The 16740-nt window shown below is 50.3% G+C and overlaps 1 protein-coding gene across 6 annotated transcripts in view; it reads right to left on the minus strand.

Annotated features, from left to right (window-relative positions):
* Positions 1–245: 245 nt before the first annotated feature.
* LOC143150938 (uncharacterized) overlaps positions 246–16740 on the minus strand; it is a 52385-nt gene continuing 35890 nt past the window's right edge. For 2 of the 6 annotated variants that reach the window (XM_076319554.1, XM_076319555.1), the window contains 6 exons: positions 11344–11486; positions 10345–10562; positions 9688–9914; positions 9130–9456; positions 3258–9021; positions 246–2074 (listed from right to left, as the gene is read on the minus strand). In XM_076319554.1, coding sequence (XP_076175669.1) covers positions 246–2074; positions 3258–9021; positions 9130–9456; positions 9688–9914; positions 10345–10562; positions 11344–11486 — 8508 coding nt within the window. Of the gene's footprint in view, positions 2075–2687; positions 2894–3164; positions 9022–9129; positions 9457–9687; positions 9915–10344; positions 10563–11343; positions 11487–16740 lie in introns of those variants that run through there. The other 4 variants (XM_076319552.1, XM_076319553.1, XR_012993207.1 and 1 more) reach the window with 3 other exon arrangements.

The following is a 16740-nucleotide window of genomic DNA, read 5'->3' on the forward strand; positions in this document are numbered from 1 at the left end:
TCTTCCTCTTCCTTCCCGTGCTCCCCTACCATCTCCTCCTCCTCGTCCTCCTCTTCATCCTCGTCCTCCACTCCCTGCTCCACCAATTCCTCCTCCTCCTCCTCATCTTCCTCTTCCTCCTCTCCCATCGCCACTTCCTTCTTCTCCTCTTTCGTCGCTGGACTGGATTGGATCGTGCGTCCCAAGGACGCGCGTACCATTACGATAGAACACGCGATGCTCCGTCGAGCCTTCGAACGCTAAGACTACCTTTTCTTCCCGGCTTGTTTCGCGGACAATCGTTTCTTCAGCCTCGAATGATCCGACTTGACCGACTTCTTCTTCGGTCTCTCCGGTGATCCGTTGCAGCAGGCGCATCCCTTTTTAACGTGACCGCGCAAGCTGGATCGTCTGGCGCGACAGTCGGGCTCAACCAAAGCGATATTGCCCGTCTCGTCGTCCGAGGGTTCGGAGGCCTTGTCGCTGGAGACCATCACCGAATCCTGAATCGACTCGTTCACTTTGATCCGTTTCGAGAGGCTGCCGGGCTTGTGATCGGCTCGATTCAGTACCACCCTCGCGTTCACCTGGAGTTTGTCCTTTTTTTTCAAGTAACTGCAACGTCGCTCGTTGGACAGAGATTTGAGGCTCTGCACGGCGTCGTCGAGGCCGTTGCTCAACGGATTCTCCTCCGGTTGACTGCCGATCGATTCGCTTATACTGGAGTCCTCTTCGTCTTCGCTGCTCGATCTCATCCTCTCGGACATCGGGCTCTCCCACGACAGGTAATCCATTCTCGTCACTTTCGACGCGATCCGTTTCTTGTTGGTGTAGGTGTATTTGTGCGTGGACAGCATCGGGCCGGCGATCGGCGAGAGCGGCGAGGGTATGGTAACGTCGGCGGTGTTTCCGCTAAGTAGCGTTAAACTCTCGTCGCCCGAGCTCGCCGCAGACACGTTGTTCACGTTTATGGTGGGTGGTAGGGATTCCGAGTCCAGATCGATGTCCAGTTTCATGTTAGACGGGATACTGGACACGCTGCTCGGCGAGCCCTCCTTCGAGCCGTTTCTCGAGGCGATCTTCGTTCGGCCGGTGTCTTTCAACGACTCGTTCTCCAACGATCCAAGATTCGTCGGCGAGAGCCTCGAGATATCGGAATTACTGTTCGACGCCTCGTCCTGACTCGAATTGTCCAGGGTCAATCGCAAGTGTTTCGCCGGATTCTCCAGATGCAACTCCTCGACCTTCTCTCGCTTCGACCTCTTCAACGAATCCTTCGCGGACCTTGTCCGTTGGCTGGTGGTTTTTCTACGCTCGTTTACCTTGAAATCGGCAACGGGACTGGCGTCTCTGCTGCCGCTGGACGAATCCAGAGAACGAAAATAGGAACCCCCGTATTTCATACCCAACGGTTGACTACAGGACGCGTCCTGGGACGAATGATCGAACGACGGCGAATGATTTGTGTCGAACAACAGATCCGCTTCGGGGAACAAATCGCTGGTACTCGGTTCGTCCACACCTAAATCCTCGCACTCCTCGGACAAACTTTTCTGCAGCCTCATCTCGCGTTCGATCGCTGCTGCCTTTCTTTCCATTTTCTGCTGCAACAATTCACGGTCCAGTCTCGGTGTCAACGGTGTCTTCATCATGTTACTTTTGTTCGAATACTGCTGGTACGGTTCCAACGTGTGATTCATAAAGTACTTCTTCGTGTTCGTTTGATAAATTTGTCCACCGGCCATCTCGATACCTTGACCCTTGTTGATGATCTGCAAGACGCTCTGCACGTTTTCCGTGTTGTCGGTGTATCTCGAGTTCAGCGGCTCGATGTTCAGGGAATTCGTCGATGTGGGAACGTATCGCCAAGGTGTGTCGGGCGATACTTTGCCTTCCGGTTCCCAAGCTTCTTGCAGCCTCGCGTTACCGTACAGCAGGCCGTTTCCGACTTTGCAGGACACGTCGATACCCTCGCTGGATTGCTGAACAGGTGACTCTTGACTGTCGGAACTGCTCGGTCCACCGGTCACCAAAAACTGCGTCGCGTTGTCGATTATTCCCGACTGTTTGCTCGTCACGATCGTGGACATGGAGTCTGCGAACAGAAACGTGTTTCGGGACGCGTTAACTTTTCGTTTCGACGTCTTACGATTCAAGGAGGAACCGCGCGGTAACCTCTTTTGGGCTAACCGTAAACCGTAAATACGTAGGGGTGATTCGATACGTTTTATAGAGGGAAAGAGTAGCTATTTATCGGGGAAGGTTATCGTGCGAAGCTGCGCGGATAATTTGAACATTTGTCACGATCGCGCAACCTTCGAGATCGTACGAATGTCCAAACAGAAACGGTATTACTATTATTGTTATCATATATACGTAATCCGGACAAAAAAAACCATGGTACCGAACTTGATAATAGATACACGGGAATTCCTGAAATCGCTCAGAATGCCTCGAAATCGAATCGTTTATCGAACTCATCCGACGTTCTAGTTATCGTTGCGAGGCAATTTAGGTTCTAGAGGGTAGTTTAATTTCGATCGGTTCTAAGATAGGCACGCAGTCGATTGCGCGATCGAGGATCTTGAAAATAAATAGAAGGTCCGCAATGGTTCTCCTTTGTTTGAGCGTGGACGTGTACGAGTGATTTAAAATCGTGGTTGCGAGAGAAACGCGATTTAGGCCTTCCAATCTTATGCGATACGAACCTTAGAAATTTACGTTGTATTGTGTCAAACTTTGTAGTATAACATTGTTGAGGGGGATTCCATATTTGCGAGCCATACTCAAGGTGAGGGAGAACCAGTGAGGAGTAAAGAATCTTAAATTGTAATAGGGTTTTTGAACTTCATAGAATGCCTCATTGGGAACCCCAGAGACCCGGTTGTCGAATTTGTAGCGTGAATATAATAATCTGCAAAAGAGAGAGTGCGGGAGAAATAGATACCAAAGTCGCAAACAGAGTTGCGGTTCTCTAGAATTGCAACGCCAATCGTACACGAACGTTCGATAACACGGTTTCGTTTCGTTTCTCTCGCGAAGTTTAAAAGAGTTCAGAGACACCGAGCTTCCACCGTAATCGCGACAATCCGAACGAGCACGGTACCTTGGGTCGTGAATAGTTTCTAACGGCGATTGGAATTATTCAAACGGATGTAATACATACTTTTGAAGGAAACACTAACCGATAGCCGCGTTACTCTGCAACAACCTTGTATTGCTCGAACAAACGACAGAGTTGGAAGCTATCAAGGTTTTCGGAACGTTCACCGACATACCCATAGCGTCGTCGATTTTTCTTTTGACCGTCTTCGGGGAGATGATCTTCGCGCCGGGGATTATTTCCGTCGATACCTCCTTCATGTCTTTTTGCTGCTGCTGTTGTTGTTGATGTTGTTGTTGCTGTTGCTGTTGCTGTTGTTGTTGTTGTTGTTGTTGTTGTTGAGCATCGTTCAGCATGGAAACGTCCGATTGTGTGGCGAAAGCGAGCGCGATCGTGGCACCGGTCTGTATGGAGACTGGTTTCTCGCCGTGAACTTGAGACTCTTGGGGTGGTTTCTTCTCGGGGGTGTGAGCGATCGTCGCCGCGGTCGGTGTCAGACACACCACGTTGTCCGATTTCAATCCGGCGGGGGTTGACAATTTGTGTATAGAGGAATTGAACAGTCTGGTACCCTGAAGAGTCAAGTTCGGATTGCTGGTGATAACGCCGCAGATCTGTGAATTCTCCGCAGCCTCGTTCAAGTTACGTTGAATCAACCCGATTGCCGAGTTGTTCTTGTTCACGACGATCGCGTTCGCCGGTGGCTCGACCGTCACTCCGCCAGCGACCGTGTCGGTTTTCGTCATGGTCAGATGATCGCCGATGATATTGCTTTTCTCCGTGGTCGTTTCCCCCGCGAATTGGCCACCGTTTCCCGTCTGAGGGATTACCACCGATGCGGCCTGCACGTTCTGCGCGGTGGTCAGCGTCTGATTGCCCGAGAGCGTTTGCAGGGTCGGTATCTTGACTTGTTTCACTTGCGTCGGTTGCGAGATGATCTTTCCCGCTTGGTTGAGAAACGACTGCAACACGAGGGTGTTCGACACGCCAGTGTTCCCGGTGGTACGTACCGTAGCGGGCACCGTGGCGAGAAGCTTCGATCCGCTGGAGACTATCGTGAACTGTTGACCGCCTTTCATCAGGTTCATCGGTAAGATGTAATTGGTACCAGGTACCAGTACAGCGGTGCTACCCATTTTACCGGTGACCGAGGCCAGTGCTTCGCTGACACTCACGGAACTCGTCTGCACCGCCTCCTGAACGATCACCGCTCTCGGTTGACCGGATCCAGGCTCGGCGAATATCAGATTTCGTCTCTTCACGTTCAACTCGACCCCGTCGTTCGAATCGTTGGTAAGGTTTCGAACTTCGGCGCTGGCATCGATCACGTTCCCAACGTTACCGGTGGGTTCCTCCGGCGCGGGGAATCCGGCCGCGGGACTGTCCTGGACGTGGACAACGCCGCTGGACGAATCCTCGCTGCCCATAGTTCTGCCCAGGTCGTCGGTGCTCGGACTGAGCTCCGAGTTTTGCTGGCCGACCGGTTTCGCCTTGTTCGCGCTGGATTTTTTCCGTTTGGAGGATTGACTAGGATTCGTCGGTGGATTCGAACGTCTCCTCGGGGCCGGTTTGTTGTTCAGATCCGGTGAGTTGCGCAGCTGCTCCGCGTACTCGTCCAAGATCGCGTAGATCCTCTGCGCGGTCTGCTCGTCCTCTTGCGGTTTCTGTTGCGGCTTCGGGATCGGTGATGCTTTCGACGTGTTCGTCGCGCTGGTCTTTACGGTTTTCAGGGCCGATTTCTTCACCGTTTTCGAGGAGGGTGGCGTGGGCGGTGTCTTCCCGGCGGATGGTATAGGCGCGGGAGCTGGTGTCACGCACGGACTGGAAGAACTCTGCGAGGTGACGCTCAAGGCGGGCGAGGCGGCTGGTTGACAGTAACTCGTGACGACGACCACTGGTGCGGTGTTGGGAGTCTTGGCAGCTCCGGTTCCCGCAGCGCTTTGATTCACGTAAGCCAGGGAAACTTTCTGGGAGAAAATATCCTGCTGGAAATTGACCGTGTTGCCGTTGCTCGCAAAATCGCTGTTGGCGGCTTGTTGCGTCGGCATTAAGAGTTGTTGCGCGAGTGCGCTGACGGAAACTTGTTGCTGCTGCTGCTGCTGCTGTTGTTGTTGCTGCTGTTGCTGCTGCTGCTGCTGTTGTTGTTGTTGTTGTTGTTTTGTAGCTTGCGTCTGCTGGGTGGTCGTCTGTGTCTGCACGGTGGTGGTAACGGCGGTGGAAATCATTTGATGAGACTGCGGTTGAATGGTGCTCCTTTCCTTCACCTGTTCCAACACGCTCTCAAATTCTCGCAGTTGCTCCAGAGTCGTCGAACTGACCTGATTGGGTACCTCGATGGGGGAGCCGATCAAATTGTCCGTTCTGACTGTCGGTGCTTGTTGCTGTTGCGGTTGTTGTTGTTGTTGTTGCTGTTGCAACCTGGGGGTCGTTAGAACGGCTTGAATGGCCCCCGTAATGTTCTGCTGCCTCAACGGGGTAGTGGCGCGAATAATGTTTAATTTGACTACCGGTGTTCTACCGGTCGGTATCGAGTTCGCGTGCGATATGGTGGGTATAATGTTCAGTTGACTCGGATTTGTGGTGGATATCGTAACAGGAATTTTGTGCGTGTATATCACACCCGGGGAAGCGTTCTGTACGCTCTGCACTAGCTGCGTGAGCGTTTGATTTGCGTTCGGGCTTGTCGCGACGTTCGCGTTGTTCCCGGAACTCTGAACGATGTTCAGTATTTGCCTACCGGTGGACAACTGCAACGCGTTCGTCGGGATATTGGCGATCGACTGCACATTGATCCCCGCGGATGGATTGGTTTGCTGGGCGTTGGGCACGGACGTTTGCACCGCTTTCGAGAGGTTGGTCGTTTTCTGGGGCGATGCCGCTTGAACGAGCGGTGTCTCCGTAGCCGGGCCGCTCGCGGCACCGCTCGACGCGTCCGTCGCTAGCGTGTAGATAGTTTTACGGAACGCTTGTTGGAACTTTGGCAGACCAGCGTTCTGTCCGGACTGTGCGGTCGTTTTCGTGGACGTTAATCTATCGTACGTGCTCCTGGCGACCGCGTTCGTGTTCTCCGCGTGTTGGTTCTGTCTAGAAAAACCACCGACGTTTCCACCGTCGTCCATGTTTTGAAGATTAAGAACGCTCCTCTGGTTGGACACGACGCTCGGATTCACCGAGGCCAATTGATAAGTACCGTCCGGTTTGCAAACGATCTGCAACTGCTCGGACGCGATGCTGGCCGCTGCCGTGGCGACGGACGAACTCGTCGTCGAGGTGGTGGTGGTCGTCGTGACCGCGGAACAAGGAGACGGTGACTTTTTTGGCGACTGACTGTTCTGCTGATTACGACGAATCGGTACCGTCCGGGGACTCGAATCCGGTTCGAGTTGACCGGAGACGTTCGTGGTCATCGAGGAGGTCGGTGAACCGTCGGGCGGTTGATTCGCCTCCTCGCCCACGTCTGGAAGCGTCGACGATCTGGGAGGTGGTGTCTGACCGGCCGGGCTCATGCCCACGCCGCTGTCGTGCCCTCCGGAAGAGGGTGTCCCGGGCAGCTGAATATTACCAGCCACGCTCGGAGTTCTGTTCGGCCTTGGAGGAGTGTTGCCGCTGTTTACCGAGCCCGAGTTCGGACTCTGTGGAATGTTTCTCGAGAGCTGCACGACGTTCACCGTGGGCCGCATCCTCGGTGGTACCATCATGTCCAACGAGTTCAAACCGGGAACATTTTTCGCCAGGATGTCCGAGTCTCGAACGGCTTTCGCGAGTATGTCGAACTTTCGTTTCCCCAGATTCGACTTCGAGTTCAGATCCCGTCCCCTGTCGTGGGAGGTAAGGTCCGACTTGGCCGTGTTCGTTCCACCGTTTCCCTTCTGCTTTTGATACGTGGACATGGCGTTTTTGTTCGGGGAGAACGGCATGTTCTTTTGTATGTTCATCAGTTCGCTGGTGATGTCACCGGTGCTCAATCGTTGTTGTTTCTTCGAACGGATCAACCTCCTGTCGACCTCGTCCGCACGGGTCAACACGATCTTTGGATTCAAGTTCAACGTGCTGAGCATAGGAGCGAACTTTGTCACGCTGTTCGCGTTATTTTCTAAATTATTATTGTCCTTGGTCTTGTTCAACAGATTCTTCTGCAGTATTTGGGAAATCCTCGTGGGCTTCTTGGTGTTCTGCGGCCTGAACATTCTCAAAGACTTGAGCACCGCCGGGTCGCTTCTTCTCTCGGTGATTATCAATGGCGCGGCTGCCGTGTACGCCGAGCCTTTGATCGTCTCGCGTTTGTTCTCGTCCATGTCGGCTGAGAACAACGTGATGATATCGTTGCTGCTCACGTCGGAACCACTCGCGTCTTCGTTCGGGTTCGCGCGGCGTACGTTCTCATTCACGAGCATGTGAAAATGCGAGACCGACTCGACGGTCAGTTTCGTCGACTTGGAGCGTTTCTTGTTGGTCTCCTTGCCGGGTGATTTGCCGGTCTTCTTTTTCGTTTCCAATCGACAACCATCGCTACCGAGGCTATCGGTTTGACTGTCCTGCGTGTTCGTATCGCTGTCGGACAACGAGCTGACCGTATTCCTGAAGTGTTTCATTTTACGCTCCGCGCTGTCGTAATCGCTCTCGGACGATTCCAGCCTGTGAATTTTCCTCTGTCTCCCCGTTCTCCGTATGCGAAGTACGCTCCCGCTGTCCGAGTCCGTGGTGGTGGTGTCGTCGAGACTCCTCCTGGTCGAGGATCTCTTGTACGTCCCGGCAGGCTGAAAGCTACCGAACTGCTCCGAATTGTCCGACGGCATATCGACCCATTGCTCGTACCCCTTCTCGATACCGAAGAAGATATCCTTCGTGTCGTCCTCCGAGGGCCAATCTTTGAATTGCGAGTAATCAATATTGAGATACTTGAGCTCCTTGTTGGTATTCCTCATCTCCTCGGCGTTCTCCAAGTATCTCTCGCACAGGCTGTTCAGTTCCTTCCAATCCAGTACCCAGCTGAGCATGTGGTAACGAGGGCTGCTCAAAACCACGGCCAAATCGTCGCAAAGTTGCGGCGAGAGACCGAGTTTCTCCGCGTCGAGAACTTGATTCGGTACCGATTTCTCGTCGTAATTCGCCGAGCCCGTGACCGCGTCACCCTTGATCAGAATCAACGCGTCCAGAGTCCTCTCGACGTTCCCGGACGTTGGAGCGTTCGTCTCCGTGGATTTGTTGCTAGAGATAACGTTCCCGGTGAACTCGCCGCAATTGAAACAAAGCTCGCCGAGCGGCTCGTTGAACAACGGTTCCCTCTTCGGGTGCAGGGGACACCTGTCGCCGACGGTGATCACCGACTCGCTCTTTCTCGGCGCGGTTAACAAACTTTTCAACAATTGATCCGTACGCTCGAAGCTCTTGCTCACTTGGCCGTTGTGGAAGTCGATGCTCTTCTTGGTCGGCGTTGACGTTGTCACGACCGTGGCCGGGACGTCGGTTAACGAGGACGCCGGAAGCAACGAGGAACCGCACAAAGACGAAGACGATTCCGCGTTCTCGTCCTTGGTCAGGTCGTTGTTCCTTTCCCCGATAACGTTCTCGTTCTTCGTCGATCCAACGCTGGAATGATTGTTCTCGAACGCGTGCTTCAGCTTGTCGTTCACGACATTCCCATCGTTCGAGGTCCCGTCCTCTTTCGTCTTCCCGCACGCCACGGCGATCTCCTTGATCCTGTCGTAGCAAGCTCTCGTAGGATGTAGCGAGAACGCGGTCAACACGCATTCCCGTGCGATACCGATGTTGCTGCCGACCACCACCGCCAATTTAAGGAATTGGGCGCTCAAACGTTTCGCGGTCTCGCGAACCTTCTCCTTGTCGGACTTTGCCTTCTGACTCTCCAGCTCGTTCATGTCCGTCGTCAACGCCCTGATATACAGCTCGATCACCAGAGGCTTTATGCTGTCGCCGAACTGGAAGAACAACCAAGCAACCGAATTGAATTTTCAACATCGACTCGGTCCAGATTCGCACGATAATCGATATTTATCGGCTACGTACTAAAACTTGATTTTACTCACATGTTTCGCAAGCACCGCGCAAAAGATATAAATGTGCTGAGCGCTTTCAGCGGCTTCGATCAATTTCCTTATCACCCCCGGCAACGTGGGTGTGACGTCCTTTAATTTAGAGTGCAACAGCGCCCAGGAGCTGAGGATCTGTTCCAAAATATTCGCCCCGGTCTCCGGCACGGGGAGAACCATGCCGGCGGTAACGAGATATTGTGCAACCAATTCGGCAGCTTTTATCGAATTTCTCCAAACGCGCGCAGTTCCATATTTCGTCGGTCTTTCGCCGCTCAGTCTTTGGACCAACTCCAATCCGTCGCGGATGTCCATTAATTTTAACTGAAAAGAGACGCGTTTCTTTACTACCCGTTTCTTATAGTGCGTGCACGTATAGCTGTGTAAAAAGTTTATCGGCCCGAGAGCATTCGGTGCTCGAAAAAAGGAAAAGAAGAAGAAGAAAAAAAAAAGAAAGAAAGAAAGAAATAGTACACCCGCACCGTACGGCGCACCGAGATGTTCGCAGTGAAAGGTTACCCTTTAACTCCCCCTGCCGGCCGGAACGGTACTCACTTGAGCGAATATATCTTGCATGCGTTTCAATTTATACAAGAGGACAATATAGACGTCGATCATGTAATGAACGTGTTGAGAATCCGAGACCGAGCGCAACCGATCGCTCCGCCGCAGAGAACGCACGCAAGCGGCGGCGAGGTTCACCGCTATGTCCTCGCAGCGGTCCTCGCAAAGTATTTTCAGCCTCATTGTTAGCAGTTCACCTTTCTCCGAACAGCAGAATTCTGTTAAATTCAAACGGATAGTCGTTAGGTGACTCGAGTGGTCTTTCGAAAGGTAAACAAGCTTACGAGGAGCAGTCCCGTGGATCGTGACGTTCCCTCTGTAAAGGTACCGTTCGAAACCACGGGACTCCTCCTTGCCGGGACGCGTGTTTTTTTCGATCTTGTGATTTCTGTCGGCGTTCAAGAATAAGCTTCCACGGCCCACGCGTCCAAAGTTTCCGGTTGCAACGAGTCGATCGCTACGGTATCGGTGCGCCATTAAACTCCGGACGAACTTTCGGCAATACCACCACCGACGGAACATACCGAACGCGATTTTTTTCGATAAAGGATCGACGATATACATCCAGAAGCTTTGGACGGTATTGATCGAGACGTTCGACGAGAGCGCGATAAGTAGAAAAGAAGAAGATGATTCCAGCCGGCGTACCCTCTTCATGTTCGGAATCCGGTTGGCCGTTAAGTATACTGTCGAGAGTGGGACGAGCCCATGGATTGTGCACCAGAGCTATCAGAGCCGTACACCTGGGTGCAGCGGGGTGTTGCACCAGGTGGGACACGCACCTCTGTAAGGTTACGCTGAGGTGCGTCTTTGTCGCGGGTGACAACTTCGGCCACTCCCCGCGCAGTACCAATGTCAGTGTATGTCTGTAACAAATCGAGCAAACGTTCTATCTTATTTCGTGAAACCTCCACGGAATTGGAAGGGACGTTCGTAGAAAAATCGGAATTACTGCTCGCAACTGCTTTCACGTTTTCCAAAGACGTTACGACTTTTTTTTTCTTTTATTCTACGCGCGCGATCAATTCTACAAATTCCTCTTTTTCCTCGTTCGTTTGGTTTTTTTTTTTTTTTTTTTTTGAGATACGCACTAGTGTACCTCGACGTTTCGAAATCTGTCGGTGGTTCCAGCGTGCCTCGATATCTCGGGAAACTGTTAATTTTGGAACACGCGTACGTATCTCGGTACGCTTGGGCTCGAGATCGAGAAAATAAACAACGCAGCTACCCGTTACGCGCGATCAAAGCGTCTCTAATTTCTAGCGAAAAATTCTACGCGAAAGAAGCAACGCGCCTCTGACGTCGCGGTTTCTTTCGACGTCCATCGCCGCTCGTTCTCGTTCATCGTTTTTTTTTTCTTCTTTTTTTTTTCTTTTACGGACACGTTACCGTTCCGTGTCGCGAAACTGTCGTTTCGCAAGGTCCCGCGGGCGTTAAGTACTCTTCGTCGCGTTCTCGCGATACCGTTTCTCTTCGCGCGGCGAACTAACGCGCCGAAACGAATCTCTGTGTCGCGTCGCGTCGTTATTTCCGTGCCGGAGAATAACAAGAGGGACACACAACGGGTAGGAATCGCGGATAGGACGATAATTGCGATGGTTGTTCGATGATACAGGGAGAGGAACAACGATCGACGCGGATACTCACTTGTGAGCCCATTCTATGAGAGACTGGGTGGCCTCTGGCGTTGCCCCAGGAATGAGATTGGTGACATGCTCCCAGGCGGACAGAAGTGCATTCACCTTGTCGCCGTACTTCTTTTTGCTGTCACTCAGTGTCGCTTCAAGCCCCTGCAACCCCGGTGAATCATCGGTGAGCAGTCGATTAAATACAAATAAACCGTCGCGTTCGAAGATTTCCTCGAGATCGCGCGATCGGGGGACCACGATTTTAATTAACGCGCCTCGGGTACCGGAGAGACCTTTTCGGTAAAGGACTCGAAGATACAAGGTTCGATCGTTGTCGTTTTCTTTTTTTTTTTTACGTTGTTCCCGAATTACGAAACGATACGACGCGGTGCAACCAGGGAGTTTCGAAAATCGTGCTTCCGTCTTGGAAACGAAAGGAGCCGATGGGAGTTTGCCAGGAGGGAATCGAAACGGAGGAAGGAAAACGGGGAAAATCGTTTCCGAGGGAACAGGCTAGCAAGAAAGAGAGAGAGAGAGATCTTCGTCGAGGAAAGTTTGGAAAAGTGCTCCCGATAAAGCCGAACCGTAATATCGACGCAGAAGAGGAAAACATTTCCTGTAGCTAACGCCGGTTCCGGCCGGCTGGCGAAATACTTAATAGCAAAGTTTCGAGCAAGTTTGACCATTAATTGGGTTAGCTTTGACCGAGCTAGTCGTTTTGCACGGATTCAACGGAATCTCGCACCTCGTACCGGCTAGTTCTCGGATGGTTCCAGCGCGTGTCCAGAATAATCCGTTCGATCGATTAAACGCGCGTAAACAATTTTTAGTTCGTTTCGAGTGTGCGCATCGGATGTTGTATATATACTCGCCGCGTGTTATTGTCCGGTTGAATTTCGTTTGCGTTTCAACGGTAGAACACCGAAGGAACCTTGCCGGGCCTCGGACGACCATTCGTCAACGACCACGGGTGTAATTACTTACTATCGGGTTGCTCGGAAAGTCATTTCGTTTCTTTCGGTGAAAACGAAACACGATTTTTTTTAGGAGCGTACGAACGCTTTATTAAATTATGTATTCTCCGTTTTGGAAAACGAAATTGCTTTCCGAACGACCTAATAGTTACGAAAAAAGAAAGAGAATCGATCCCCCTTTTGGTAAGCGAGCAAAAGCGTACGAGCGCCGAAAACCTCCGGAAGAGGAAACGCGCGAAAGCTAGAGAAACGATAACAATCCCTTCCTATTAAACCGCAAATATTGGGCAAACAGAATGAACGTTCTACCGTGTACGAGAAACCATCGAACGAGATCCTCCTTTTAATAGATCCGATAATCGACGATAGACGATTTGCGGCCGGAGGATTCCGAGTCGACTTTGAAGTCATTTTTTCCCTCGGACAAGTATTTGCGACAGTGTTCGTCGCGATTGAAAATTACTCGTCGCGACGAGAGATACGCGTCAACGACGCTGATCGTTTCGCGAAACGAGTAAACGCGCGCGTATCGCGAGGTACGGTATCTTAGTCGAGAAATACAAACGATTCCGATCCCTTTTAAAGGATTACATTTAATTAGCAACGCGCGTCGCGGACTCCTCGCAAAGCACGCGAACGCAAAGCGACCAGGGGCTTTAAAACGAGAGAGGAAAATTGTAGAGGGTCGTATTTGTCCTCGCAGAGGGTGGCGAAGACGAGCGCGTATTCAGCTCCGAGTACCGGAACACCATCGGCGGTATTCTCGGAGACGCGTGCTCGAGTACGACACATCCACGAATTTCTTGCAAACTCTCTTCTTTCGTATTTGTCCACGCGATGCACATTCTCTTCGAATAACGCCAAAAGAATCTCACCGGGACGTGCATCGTTAACCGATCTATAGATCCGGAAACCGTTTACCCGCGAAAAAGATTCGAGGCTCTAGCAGTCACGGACGTAACATCCGCTAGCCAACTCGATTCGGTAATCGTGTCGTTAGAAACGATAGAATCATAGAATCCCCCTTCGAATGGAACTCGGACGCAACGAGACGAATTTTGGAAAAATTTCCCTCTTCTCTAGCGAGGAAACCAACGGATCGATCGCATCGTTGTCTCGGATACGTATTTACGAGCGAAAAGACGAATTCTCCTCCTTGTTCGTAGCTTGCGGTACTCGAGAGAACGTGCAACATCTTCGAATGTTCGGTAAACGAGACTCTTGCCCGCTCTGACGCGGTAGGTGAATAAAAAAAAAAAATGGAGAAGGGAATCGAGGAATAACTACACAGGTTTCATTTATCAAATTCAATCTGTTCGTTGTCAAATCTGGGAAACAGTCCGCGCGTACCGAGATTTTCGTATATAGGTCAAACGGATGATTTGAACGCGCAATAAACGTCGAGCCCGACGCGAACGTAACTCGACGTTATGGAAGGCGGAATGCATGTATCTCTATCCGAACCGAATCCTAGTATTTTACGAGAAGAAAAAAAGAAGAAAAAAATTGTACGAAAAGGAAGCAAGAATCGAAAGTTTCCGGCTCGATGAATTTTCCTTTTTCCGGTTAAACGAGTTTTCGGTGGTTACGAGATATATATATATATATATATATATATATATAGATATATATTTGTCGCAACAGAGGGAACAGAGAAACGGAAAGCCTCTTTCTATCGAAAGACGTTACCGCGTGCACGATGAAAAATGAAACTTTTCCGCAGCGTTCTCGGTGTCTTTGCGTTTCTCCGTGGAAATAGACGGCGATAGAAGGTAACGAGCTCGCGAAAGAGAAAAGCCCGGAAGAACGGTTTCGTTCGCGAAACGCCCAATCGTTAAGCCAGAATTTCGCCGAGTCTCTGCGTCCGTTAGCAAACGCCACCTCTGCTCTTTCCCCATTATCTTGAAAGCGGGGAAAAGAAACGAGGGAATTAAACCTTTCACGGGACGGGGTAAGGGACGCTCGAGCGATATCGAAAATTACCCGCCGAAGTTAAAGCATCCGATGTTCGGTCGTTTAAAGGAATAATTAGATCTGCCAACGGTGAAACAGTGCTGAGTGTTCGAGCGACCTTGGCTCGGGACACTTTTATTTATTTACGAAATCAATTACCCTTACGAAGGCACGGGGGAGAAATAAGTGCGACGTTAAAAGGGGTGGTAAACAACCGAGGGAATTTTCACGGATAAAGGAGGAACTCGTTGAAAAAAAAAAAAAACCTCACCGTACCCCCGTTGAAAAACTTTCCAATTGCAATGGAGTTAATTTTGAAAGGATGCCTCGCGCAAGCTCGGCCATCGGTTACTTACACGAAACTCCCCCGATCTTACTTTCCCGTAACTTTCCCCATTTGCAACTTCCCCGTCCCGTTCGCGCGGAAACCCTCCTCGAGCTTCGTCTTCTCCCTTTTCTCCATTTGCTTTCTTTATCTCTTCCGAGTTACCGTCCCACCGGTGTGTATCTCGTTTCTAATTTTACGCCTCCGGACGATCAAATTTTTTCTTCTTTCCTTTCGGATACATCGAGCGCGAATCGGCACTAGGTTGCTCGATCAGTTTCGTCCTTCGATAAAACGAAGAAACTAGTACGGTACTGTCCGATAAGTTTCACCGATAAAACTTATCGAACAACCTAGTATTCGAAACTGGAACCTTTGGTAATTTTGTTCTACGAATTGAACAAAATCGACTCGAACCACGGTAATTTTCCAACGTATTCTTCCGTACGATCGCGATGGGGAAATCGTTTTCGTTTTCGGATAATACGAGCGAGCCGCGTTAGGCGATATTTCGACGATAACGTTTCCTCCCGTTTCTTACTCCCGTTCTCTGTCGTTATAGTTTTCCAATCTTCCTTTTGCTTCGAAGAACAACCGGAACAGAGCTCGCGACTCTGTATCGCATACGTTCCCCGACACCGAAATTCGATACGTCGCGCGTGAAGGATTTCCGATATTAACTCTTAAATTCCAACGTCTCGATAATGCGATTCCGTGCCTCGCGTCAGCGTTTTGCGAAAATTCTGTCAATTTTCTTCCGATATTAAATCGAAATCGGAGCGTCGACGTTTCGATTCGAATGTTTACTCGAGTCTTTGTCATCCATTTCTCGTCGTTCGTTCCCGTTGGTTTTTTCGCGAAACTGGTCTCGAACGATACGATCGAACGCTGTCGAAATTGTTCTCGTCACCGTGGAAGACGAACGGATCGTTTCGACGAACATTGCCTAGTAAAAGTACAGGAGTAACTCGGTAATTCTCGGTTTCTTTGAATTTGTACTCGGAGCTGGTCGAACTCGAACGGGCCGTTCGAAGAGGGTAACGAATGGAATACAATATTCGAGGGTGAACGAGACAGTAAACGTCGAAGAAAAGCTGACCGGAAAAGTGTGAATTTCCATGCGATATCAAATTTCGTGTATTATTCGCTAGATCTTTAGTAGAGTGTTATCAAGTTTTCTCGATAAAAATTCGTCCGAACGCGACTTTACCGCAATTAAAAATAATCCAACCGGAGTCGCATTCGGACGAATTTTTATCGAGAAAACTTCGCCGATCGCTGATAATGCTCTCCTAAAGATGTAACGAATAATTCTCGATAAAAATTCGTCCGAACGTGACTTTACCGTAATTAAAAATAATCCGACCGGAGTCGCATTTAGACGAATTTTTATCGAGACGCGACGAATCCATCGATAATACTGTCACCGATATACAATGGAAAATATCGATAAAGTTTTAAACGAAGAGAAAATTTCACGTGTTTCGCACCGAAGGAATACGAATAACGACCAAGACGACTCCTCCGTCTCTTAAATCCGAGAACGAAATAGTTCCGAACAGAAACGTAGTCCGTCGCGCTCATCCTCGCGAGGCTACCCCTCGACTAATCTTTGCGAACGAAGCGACGACGATAATTCGTTTTACGAGCGTTCCTTTCGAAAAGGAAAGAGTGGATTTGTTTTTCAAACAGGGTCGCGACGGATAGACCGAAATACAGGACCGCCGTAAATGCGTTGGATTGATCCGTCGATAAAAGTGGCTAAACATTTTTGACAATGCCGAACATTTTCATTGAATCAGGTATATCGTCCGTGAAGGAAGCTGAACGGAATACGTTGAAAGCGAGAGAGACGGAGTAGCGAACATTAGGGAACATTAGCGAAATTCTATCTAGAATCAACAGACACTAGTCGTCCATCGTTAAAAATGTAAATTTTTCCGTTTACTGGCCATACGAGTGTATTATCGGGATTTTCTCGGCGAGAAGGAATCGAAAGACGAGCTGGTTCGATCGAGAATCGAGGATCGTTCTAACTCGCGTTTGATGATTCATTTTCACCGGTTAGAGTTGGACCGTTAGAGTAGGATCGTTCGAACTCGCGTTCGAGGATTAATTTCAATAGAGTTGGAGAAACGGATCCGAGAATGGAAAAACACAAGAC

This window comes from Ptiloglossa arizonensis, chromosome 9 (assembly GCF_051014685.1).
Source record: "Ptiloglossa arizonensis isolate GNS036 chromosome 9, iyPtiAriz1_principal, whole genome shotgun sequence".
NCBI lineage: Eukaryota > Metazoa > Arthropoda > Insecta > Hymenoptera > Colletidae > Ptiloglossa > Ptiloglossa arizonensis.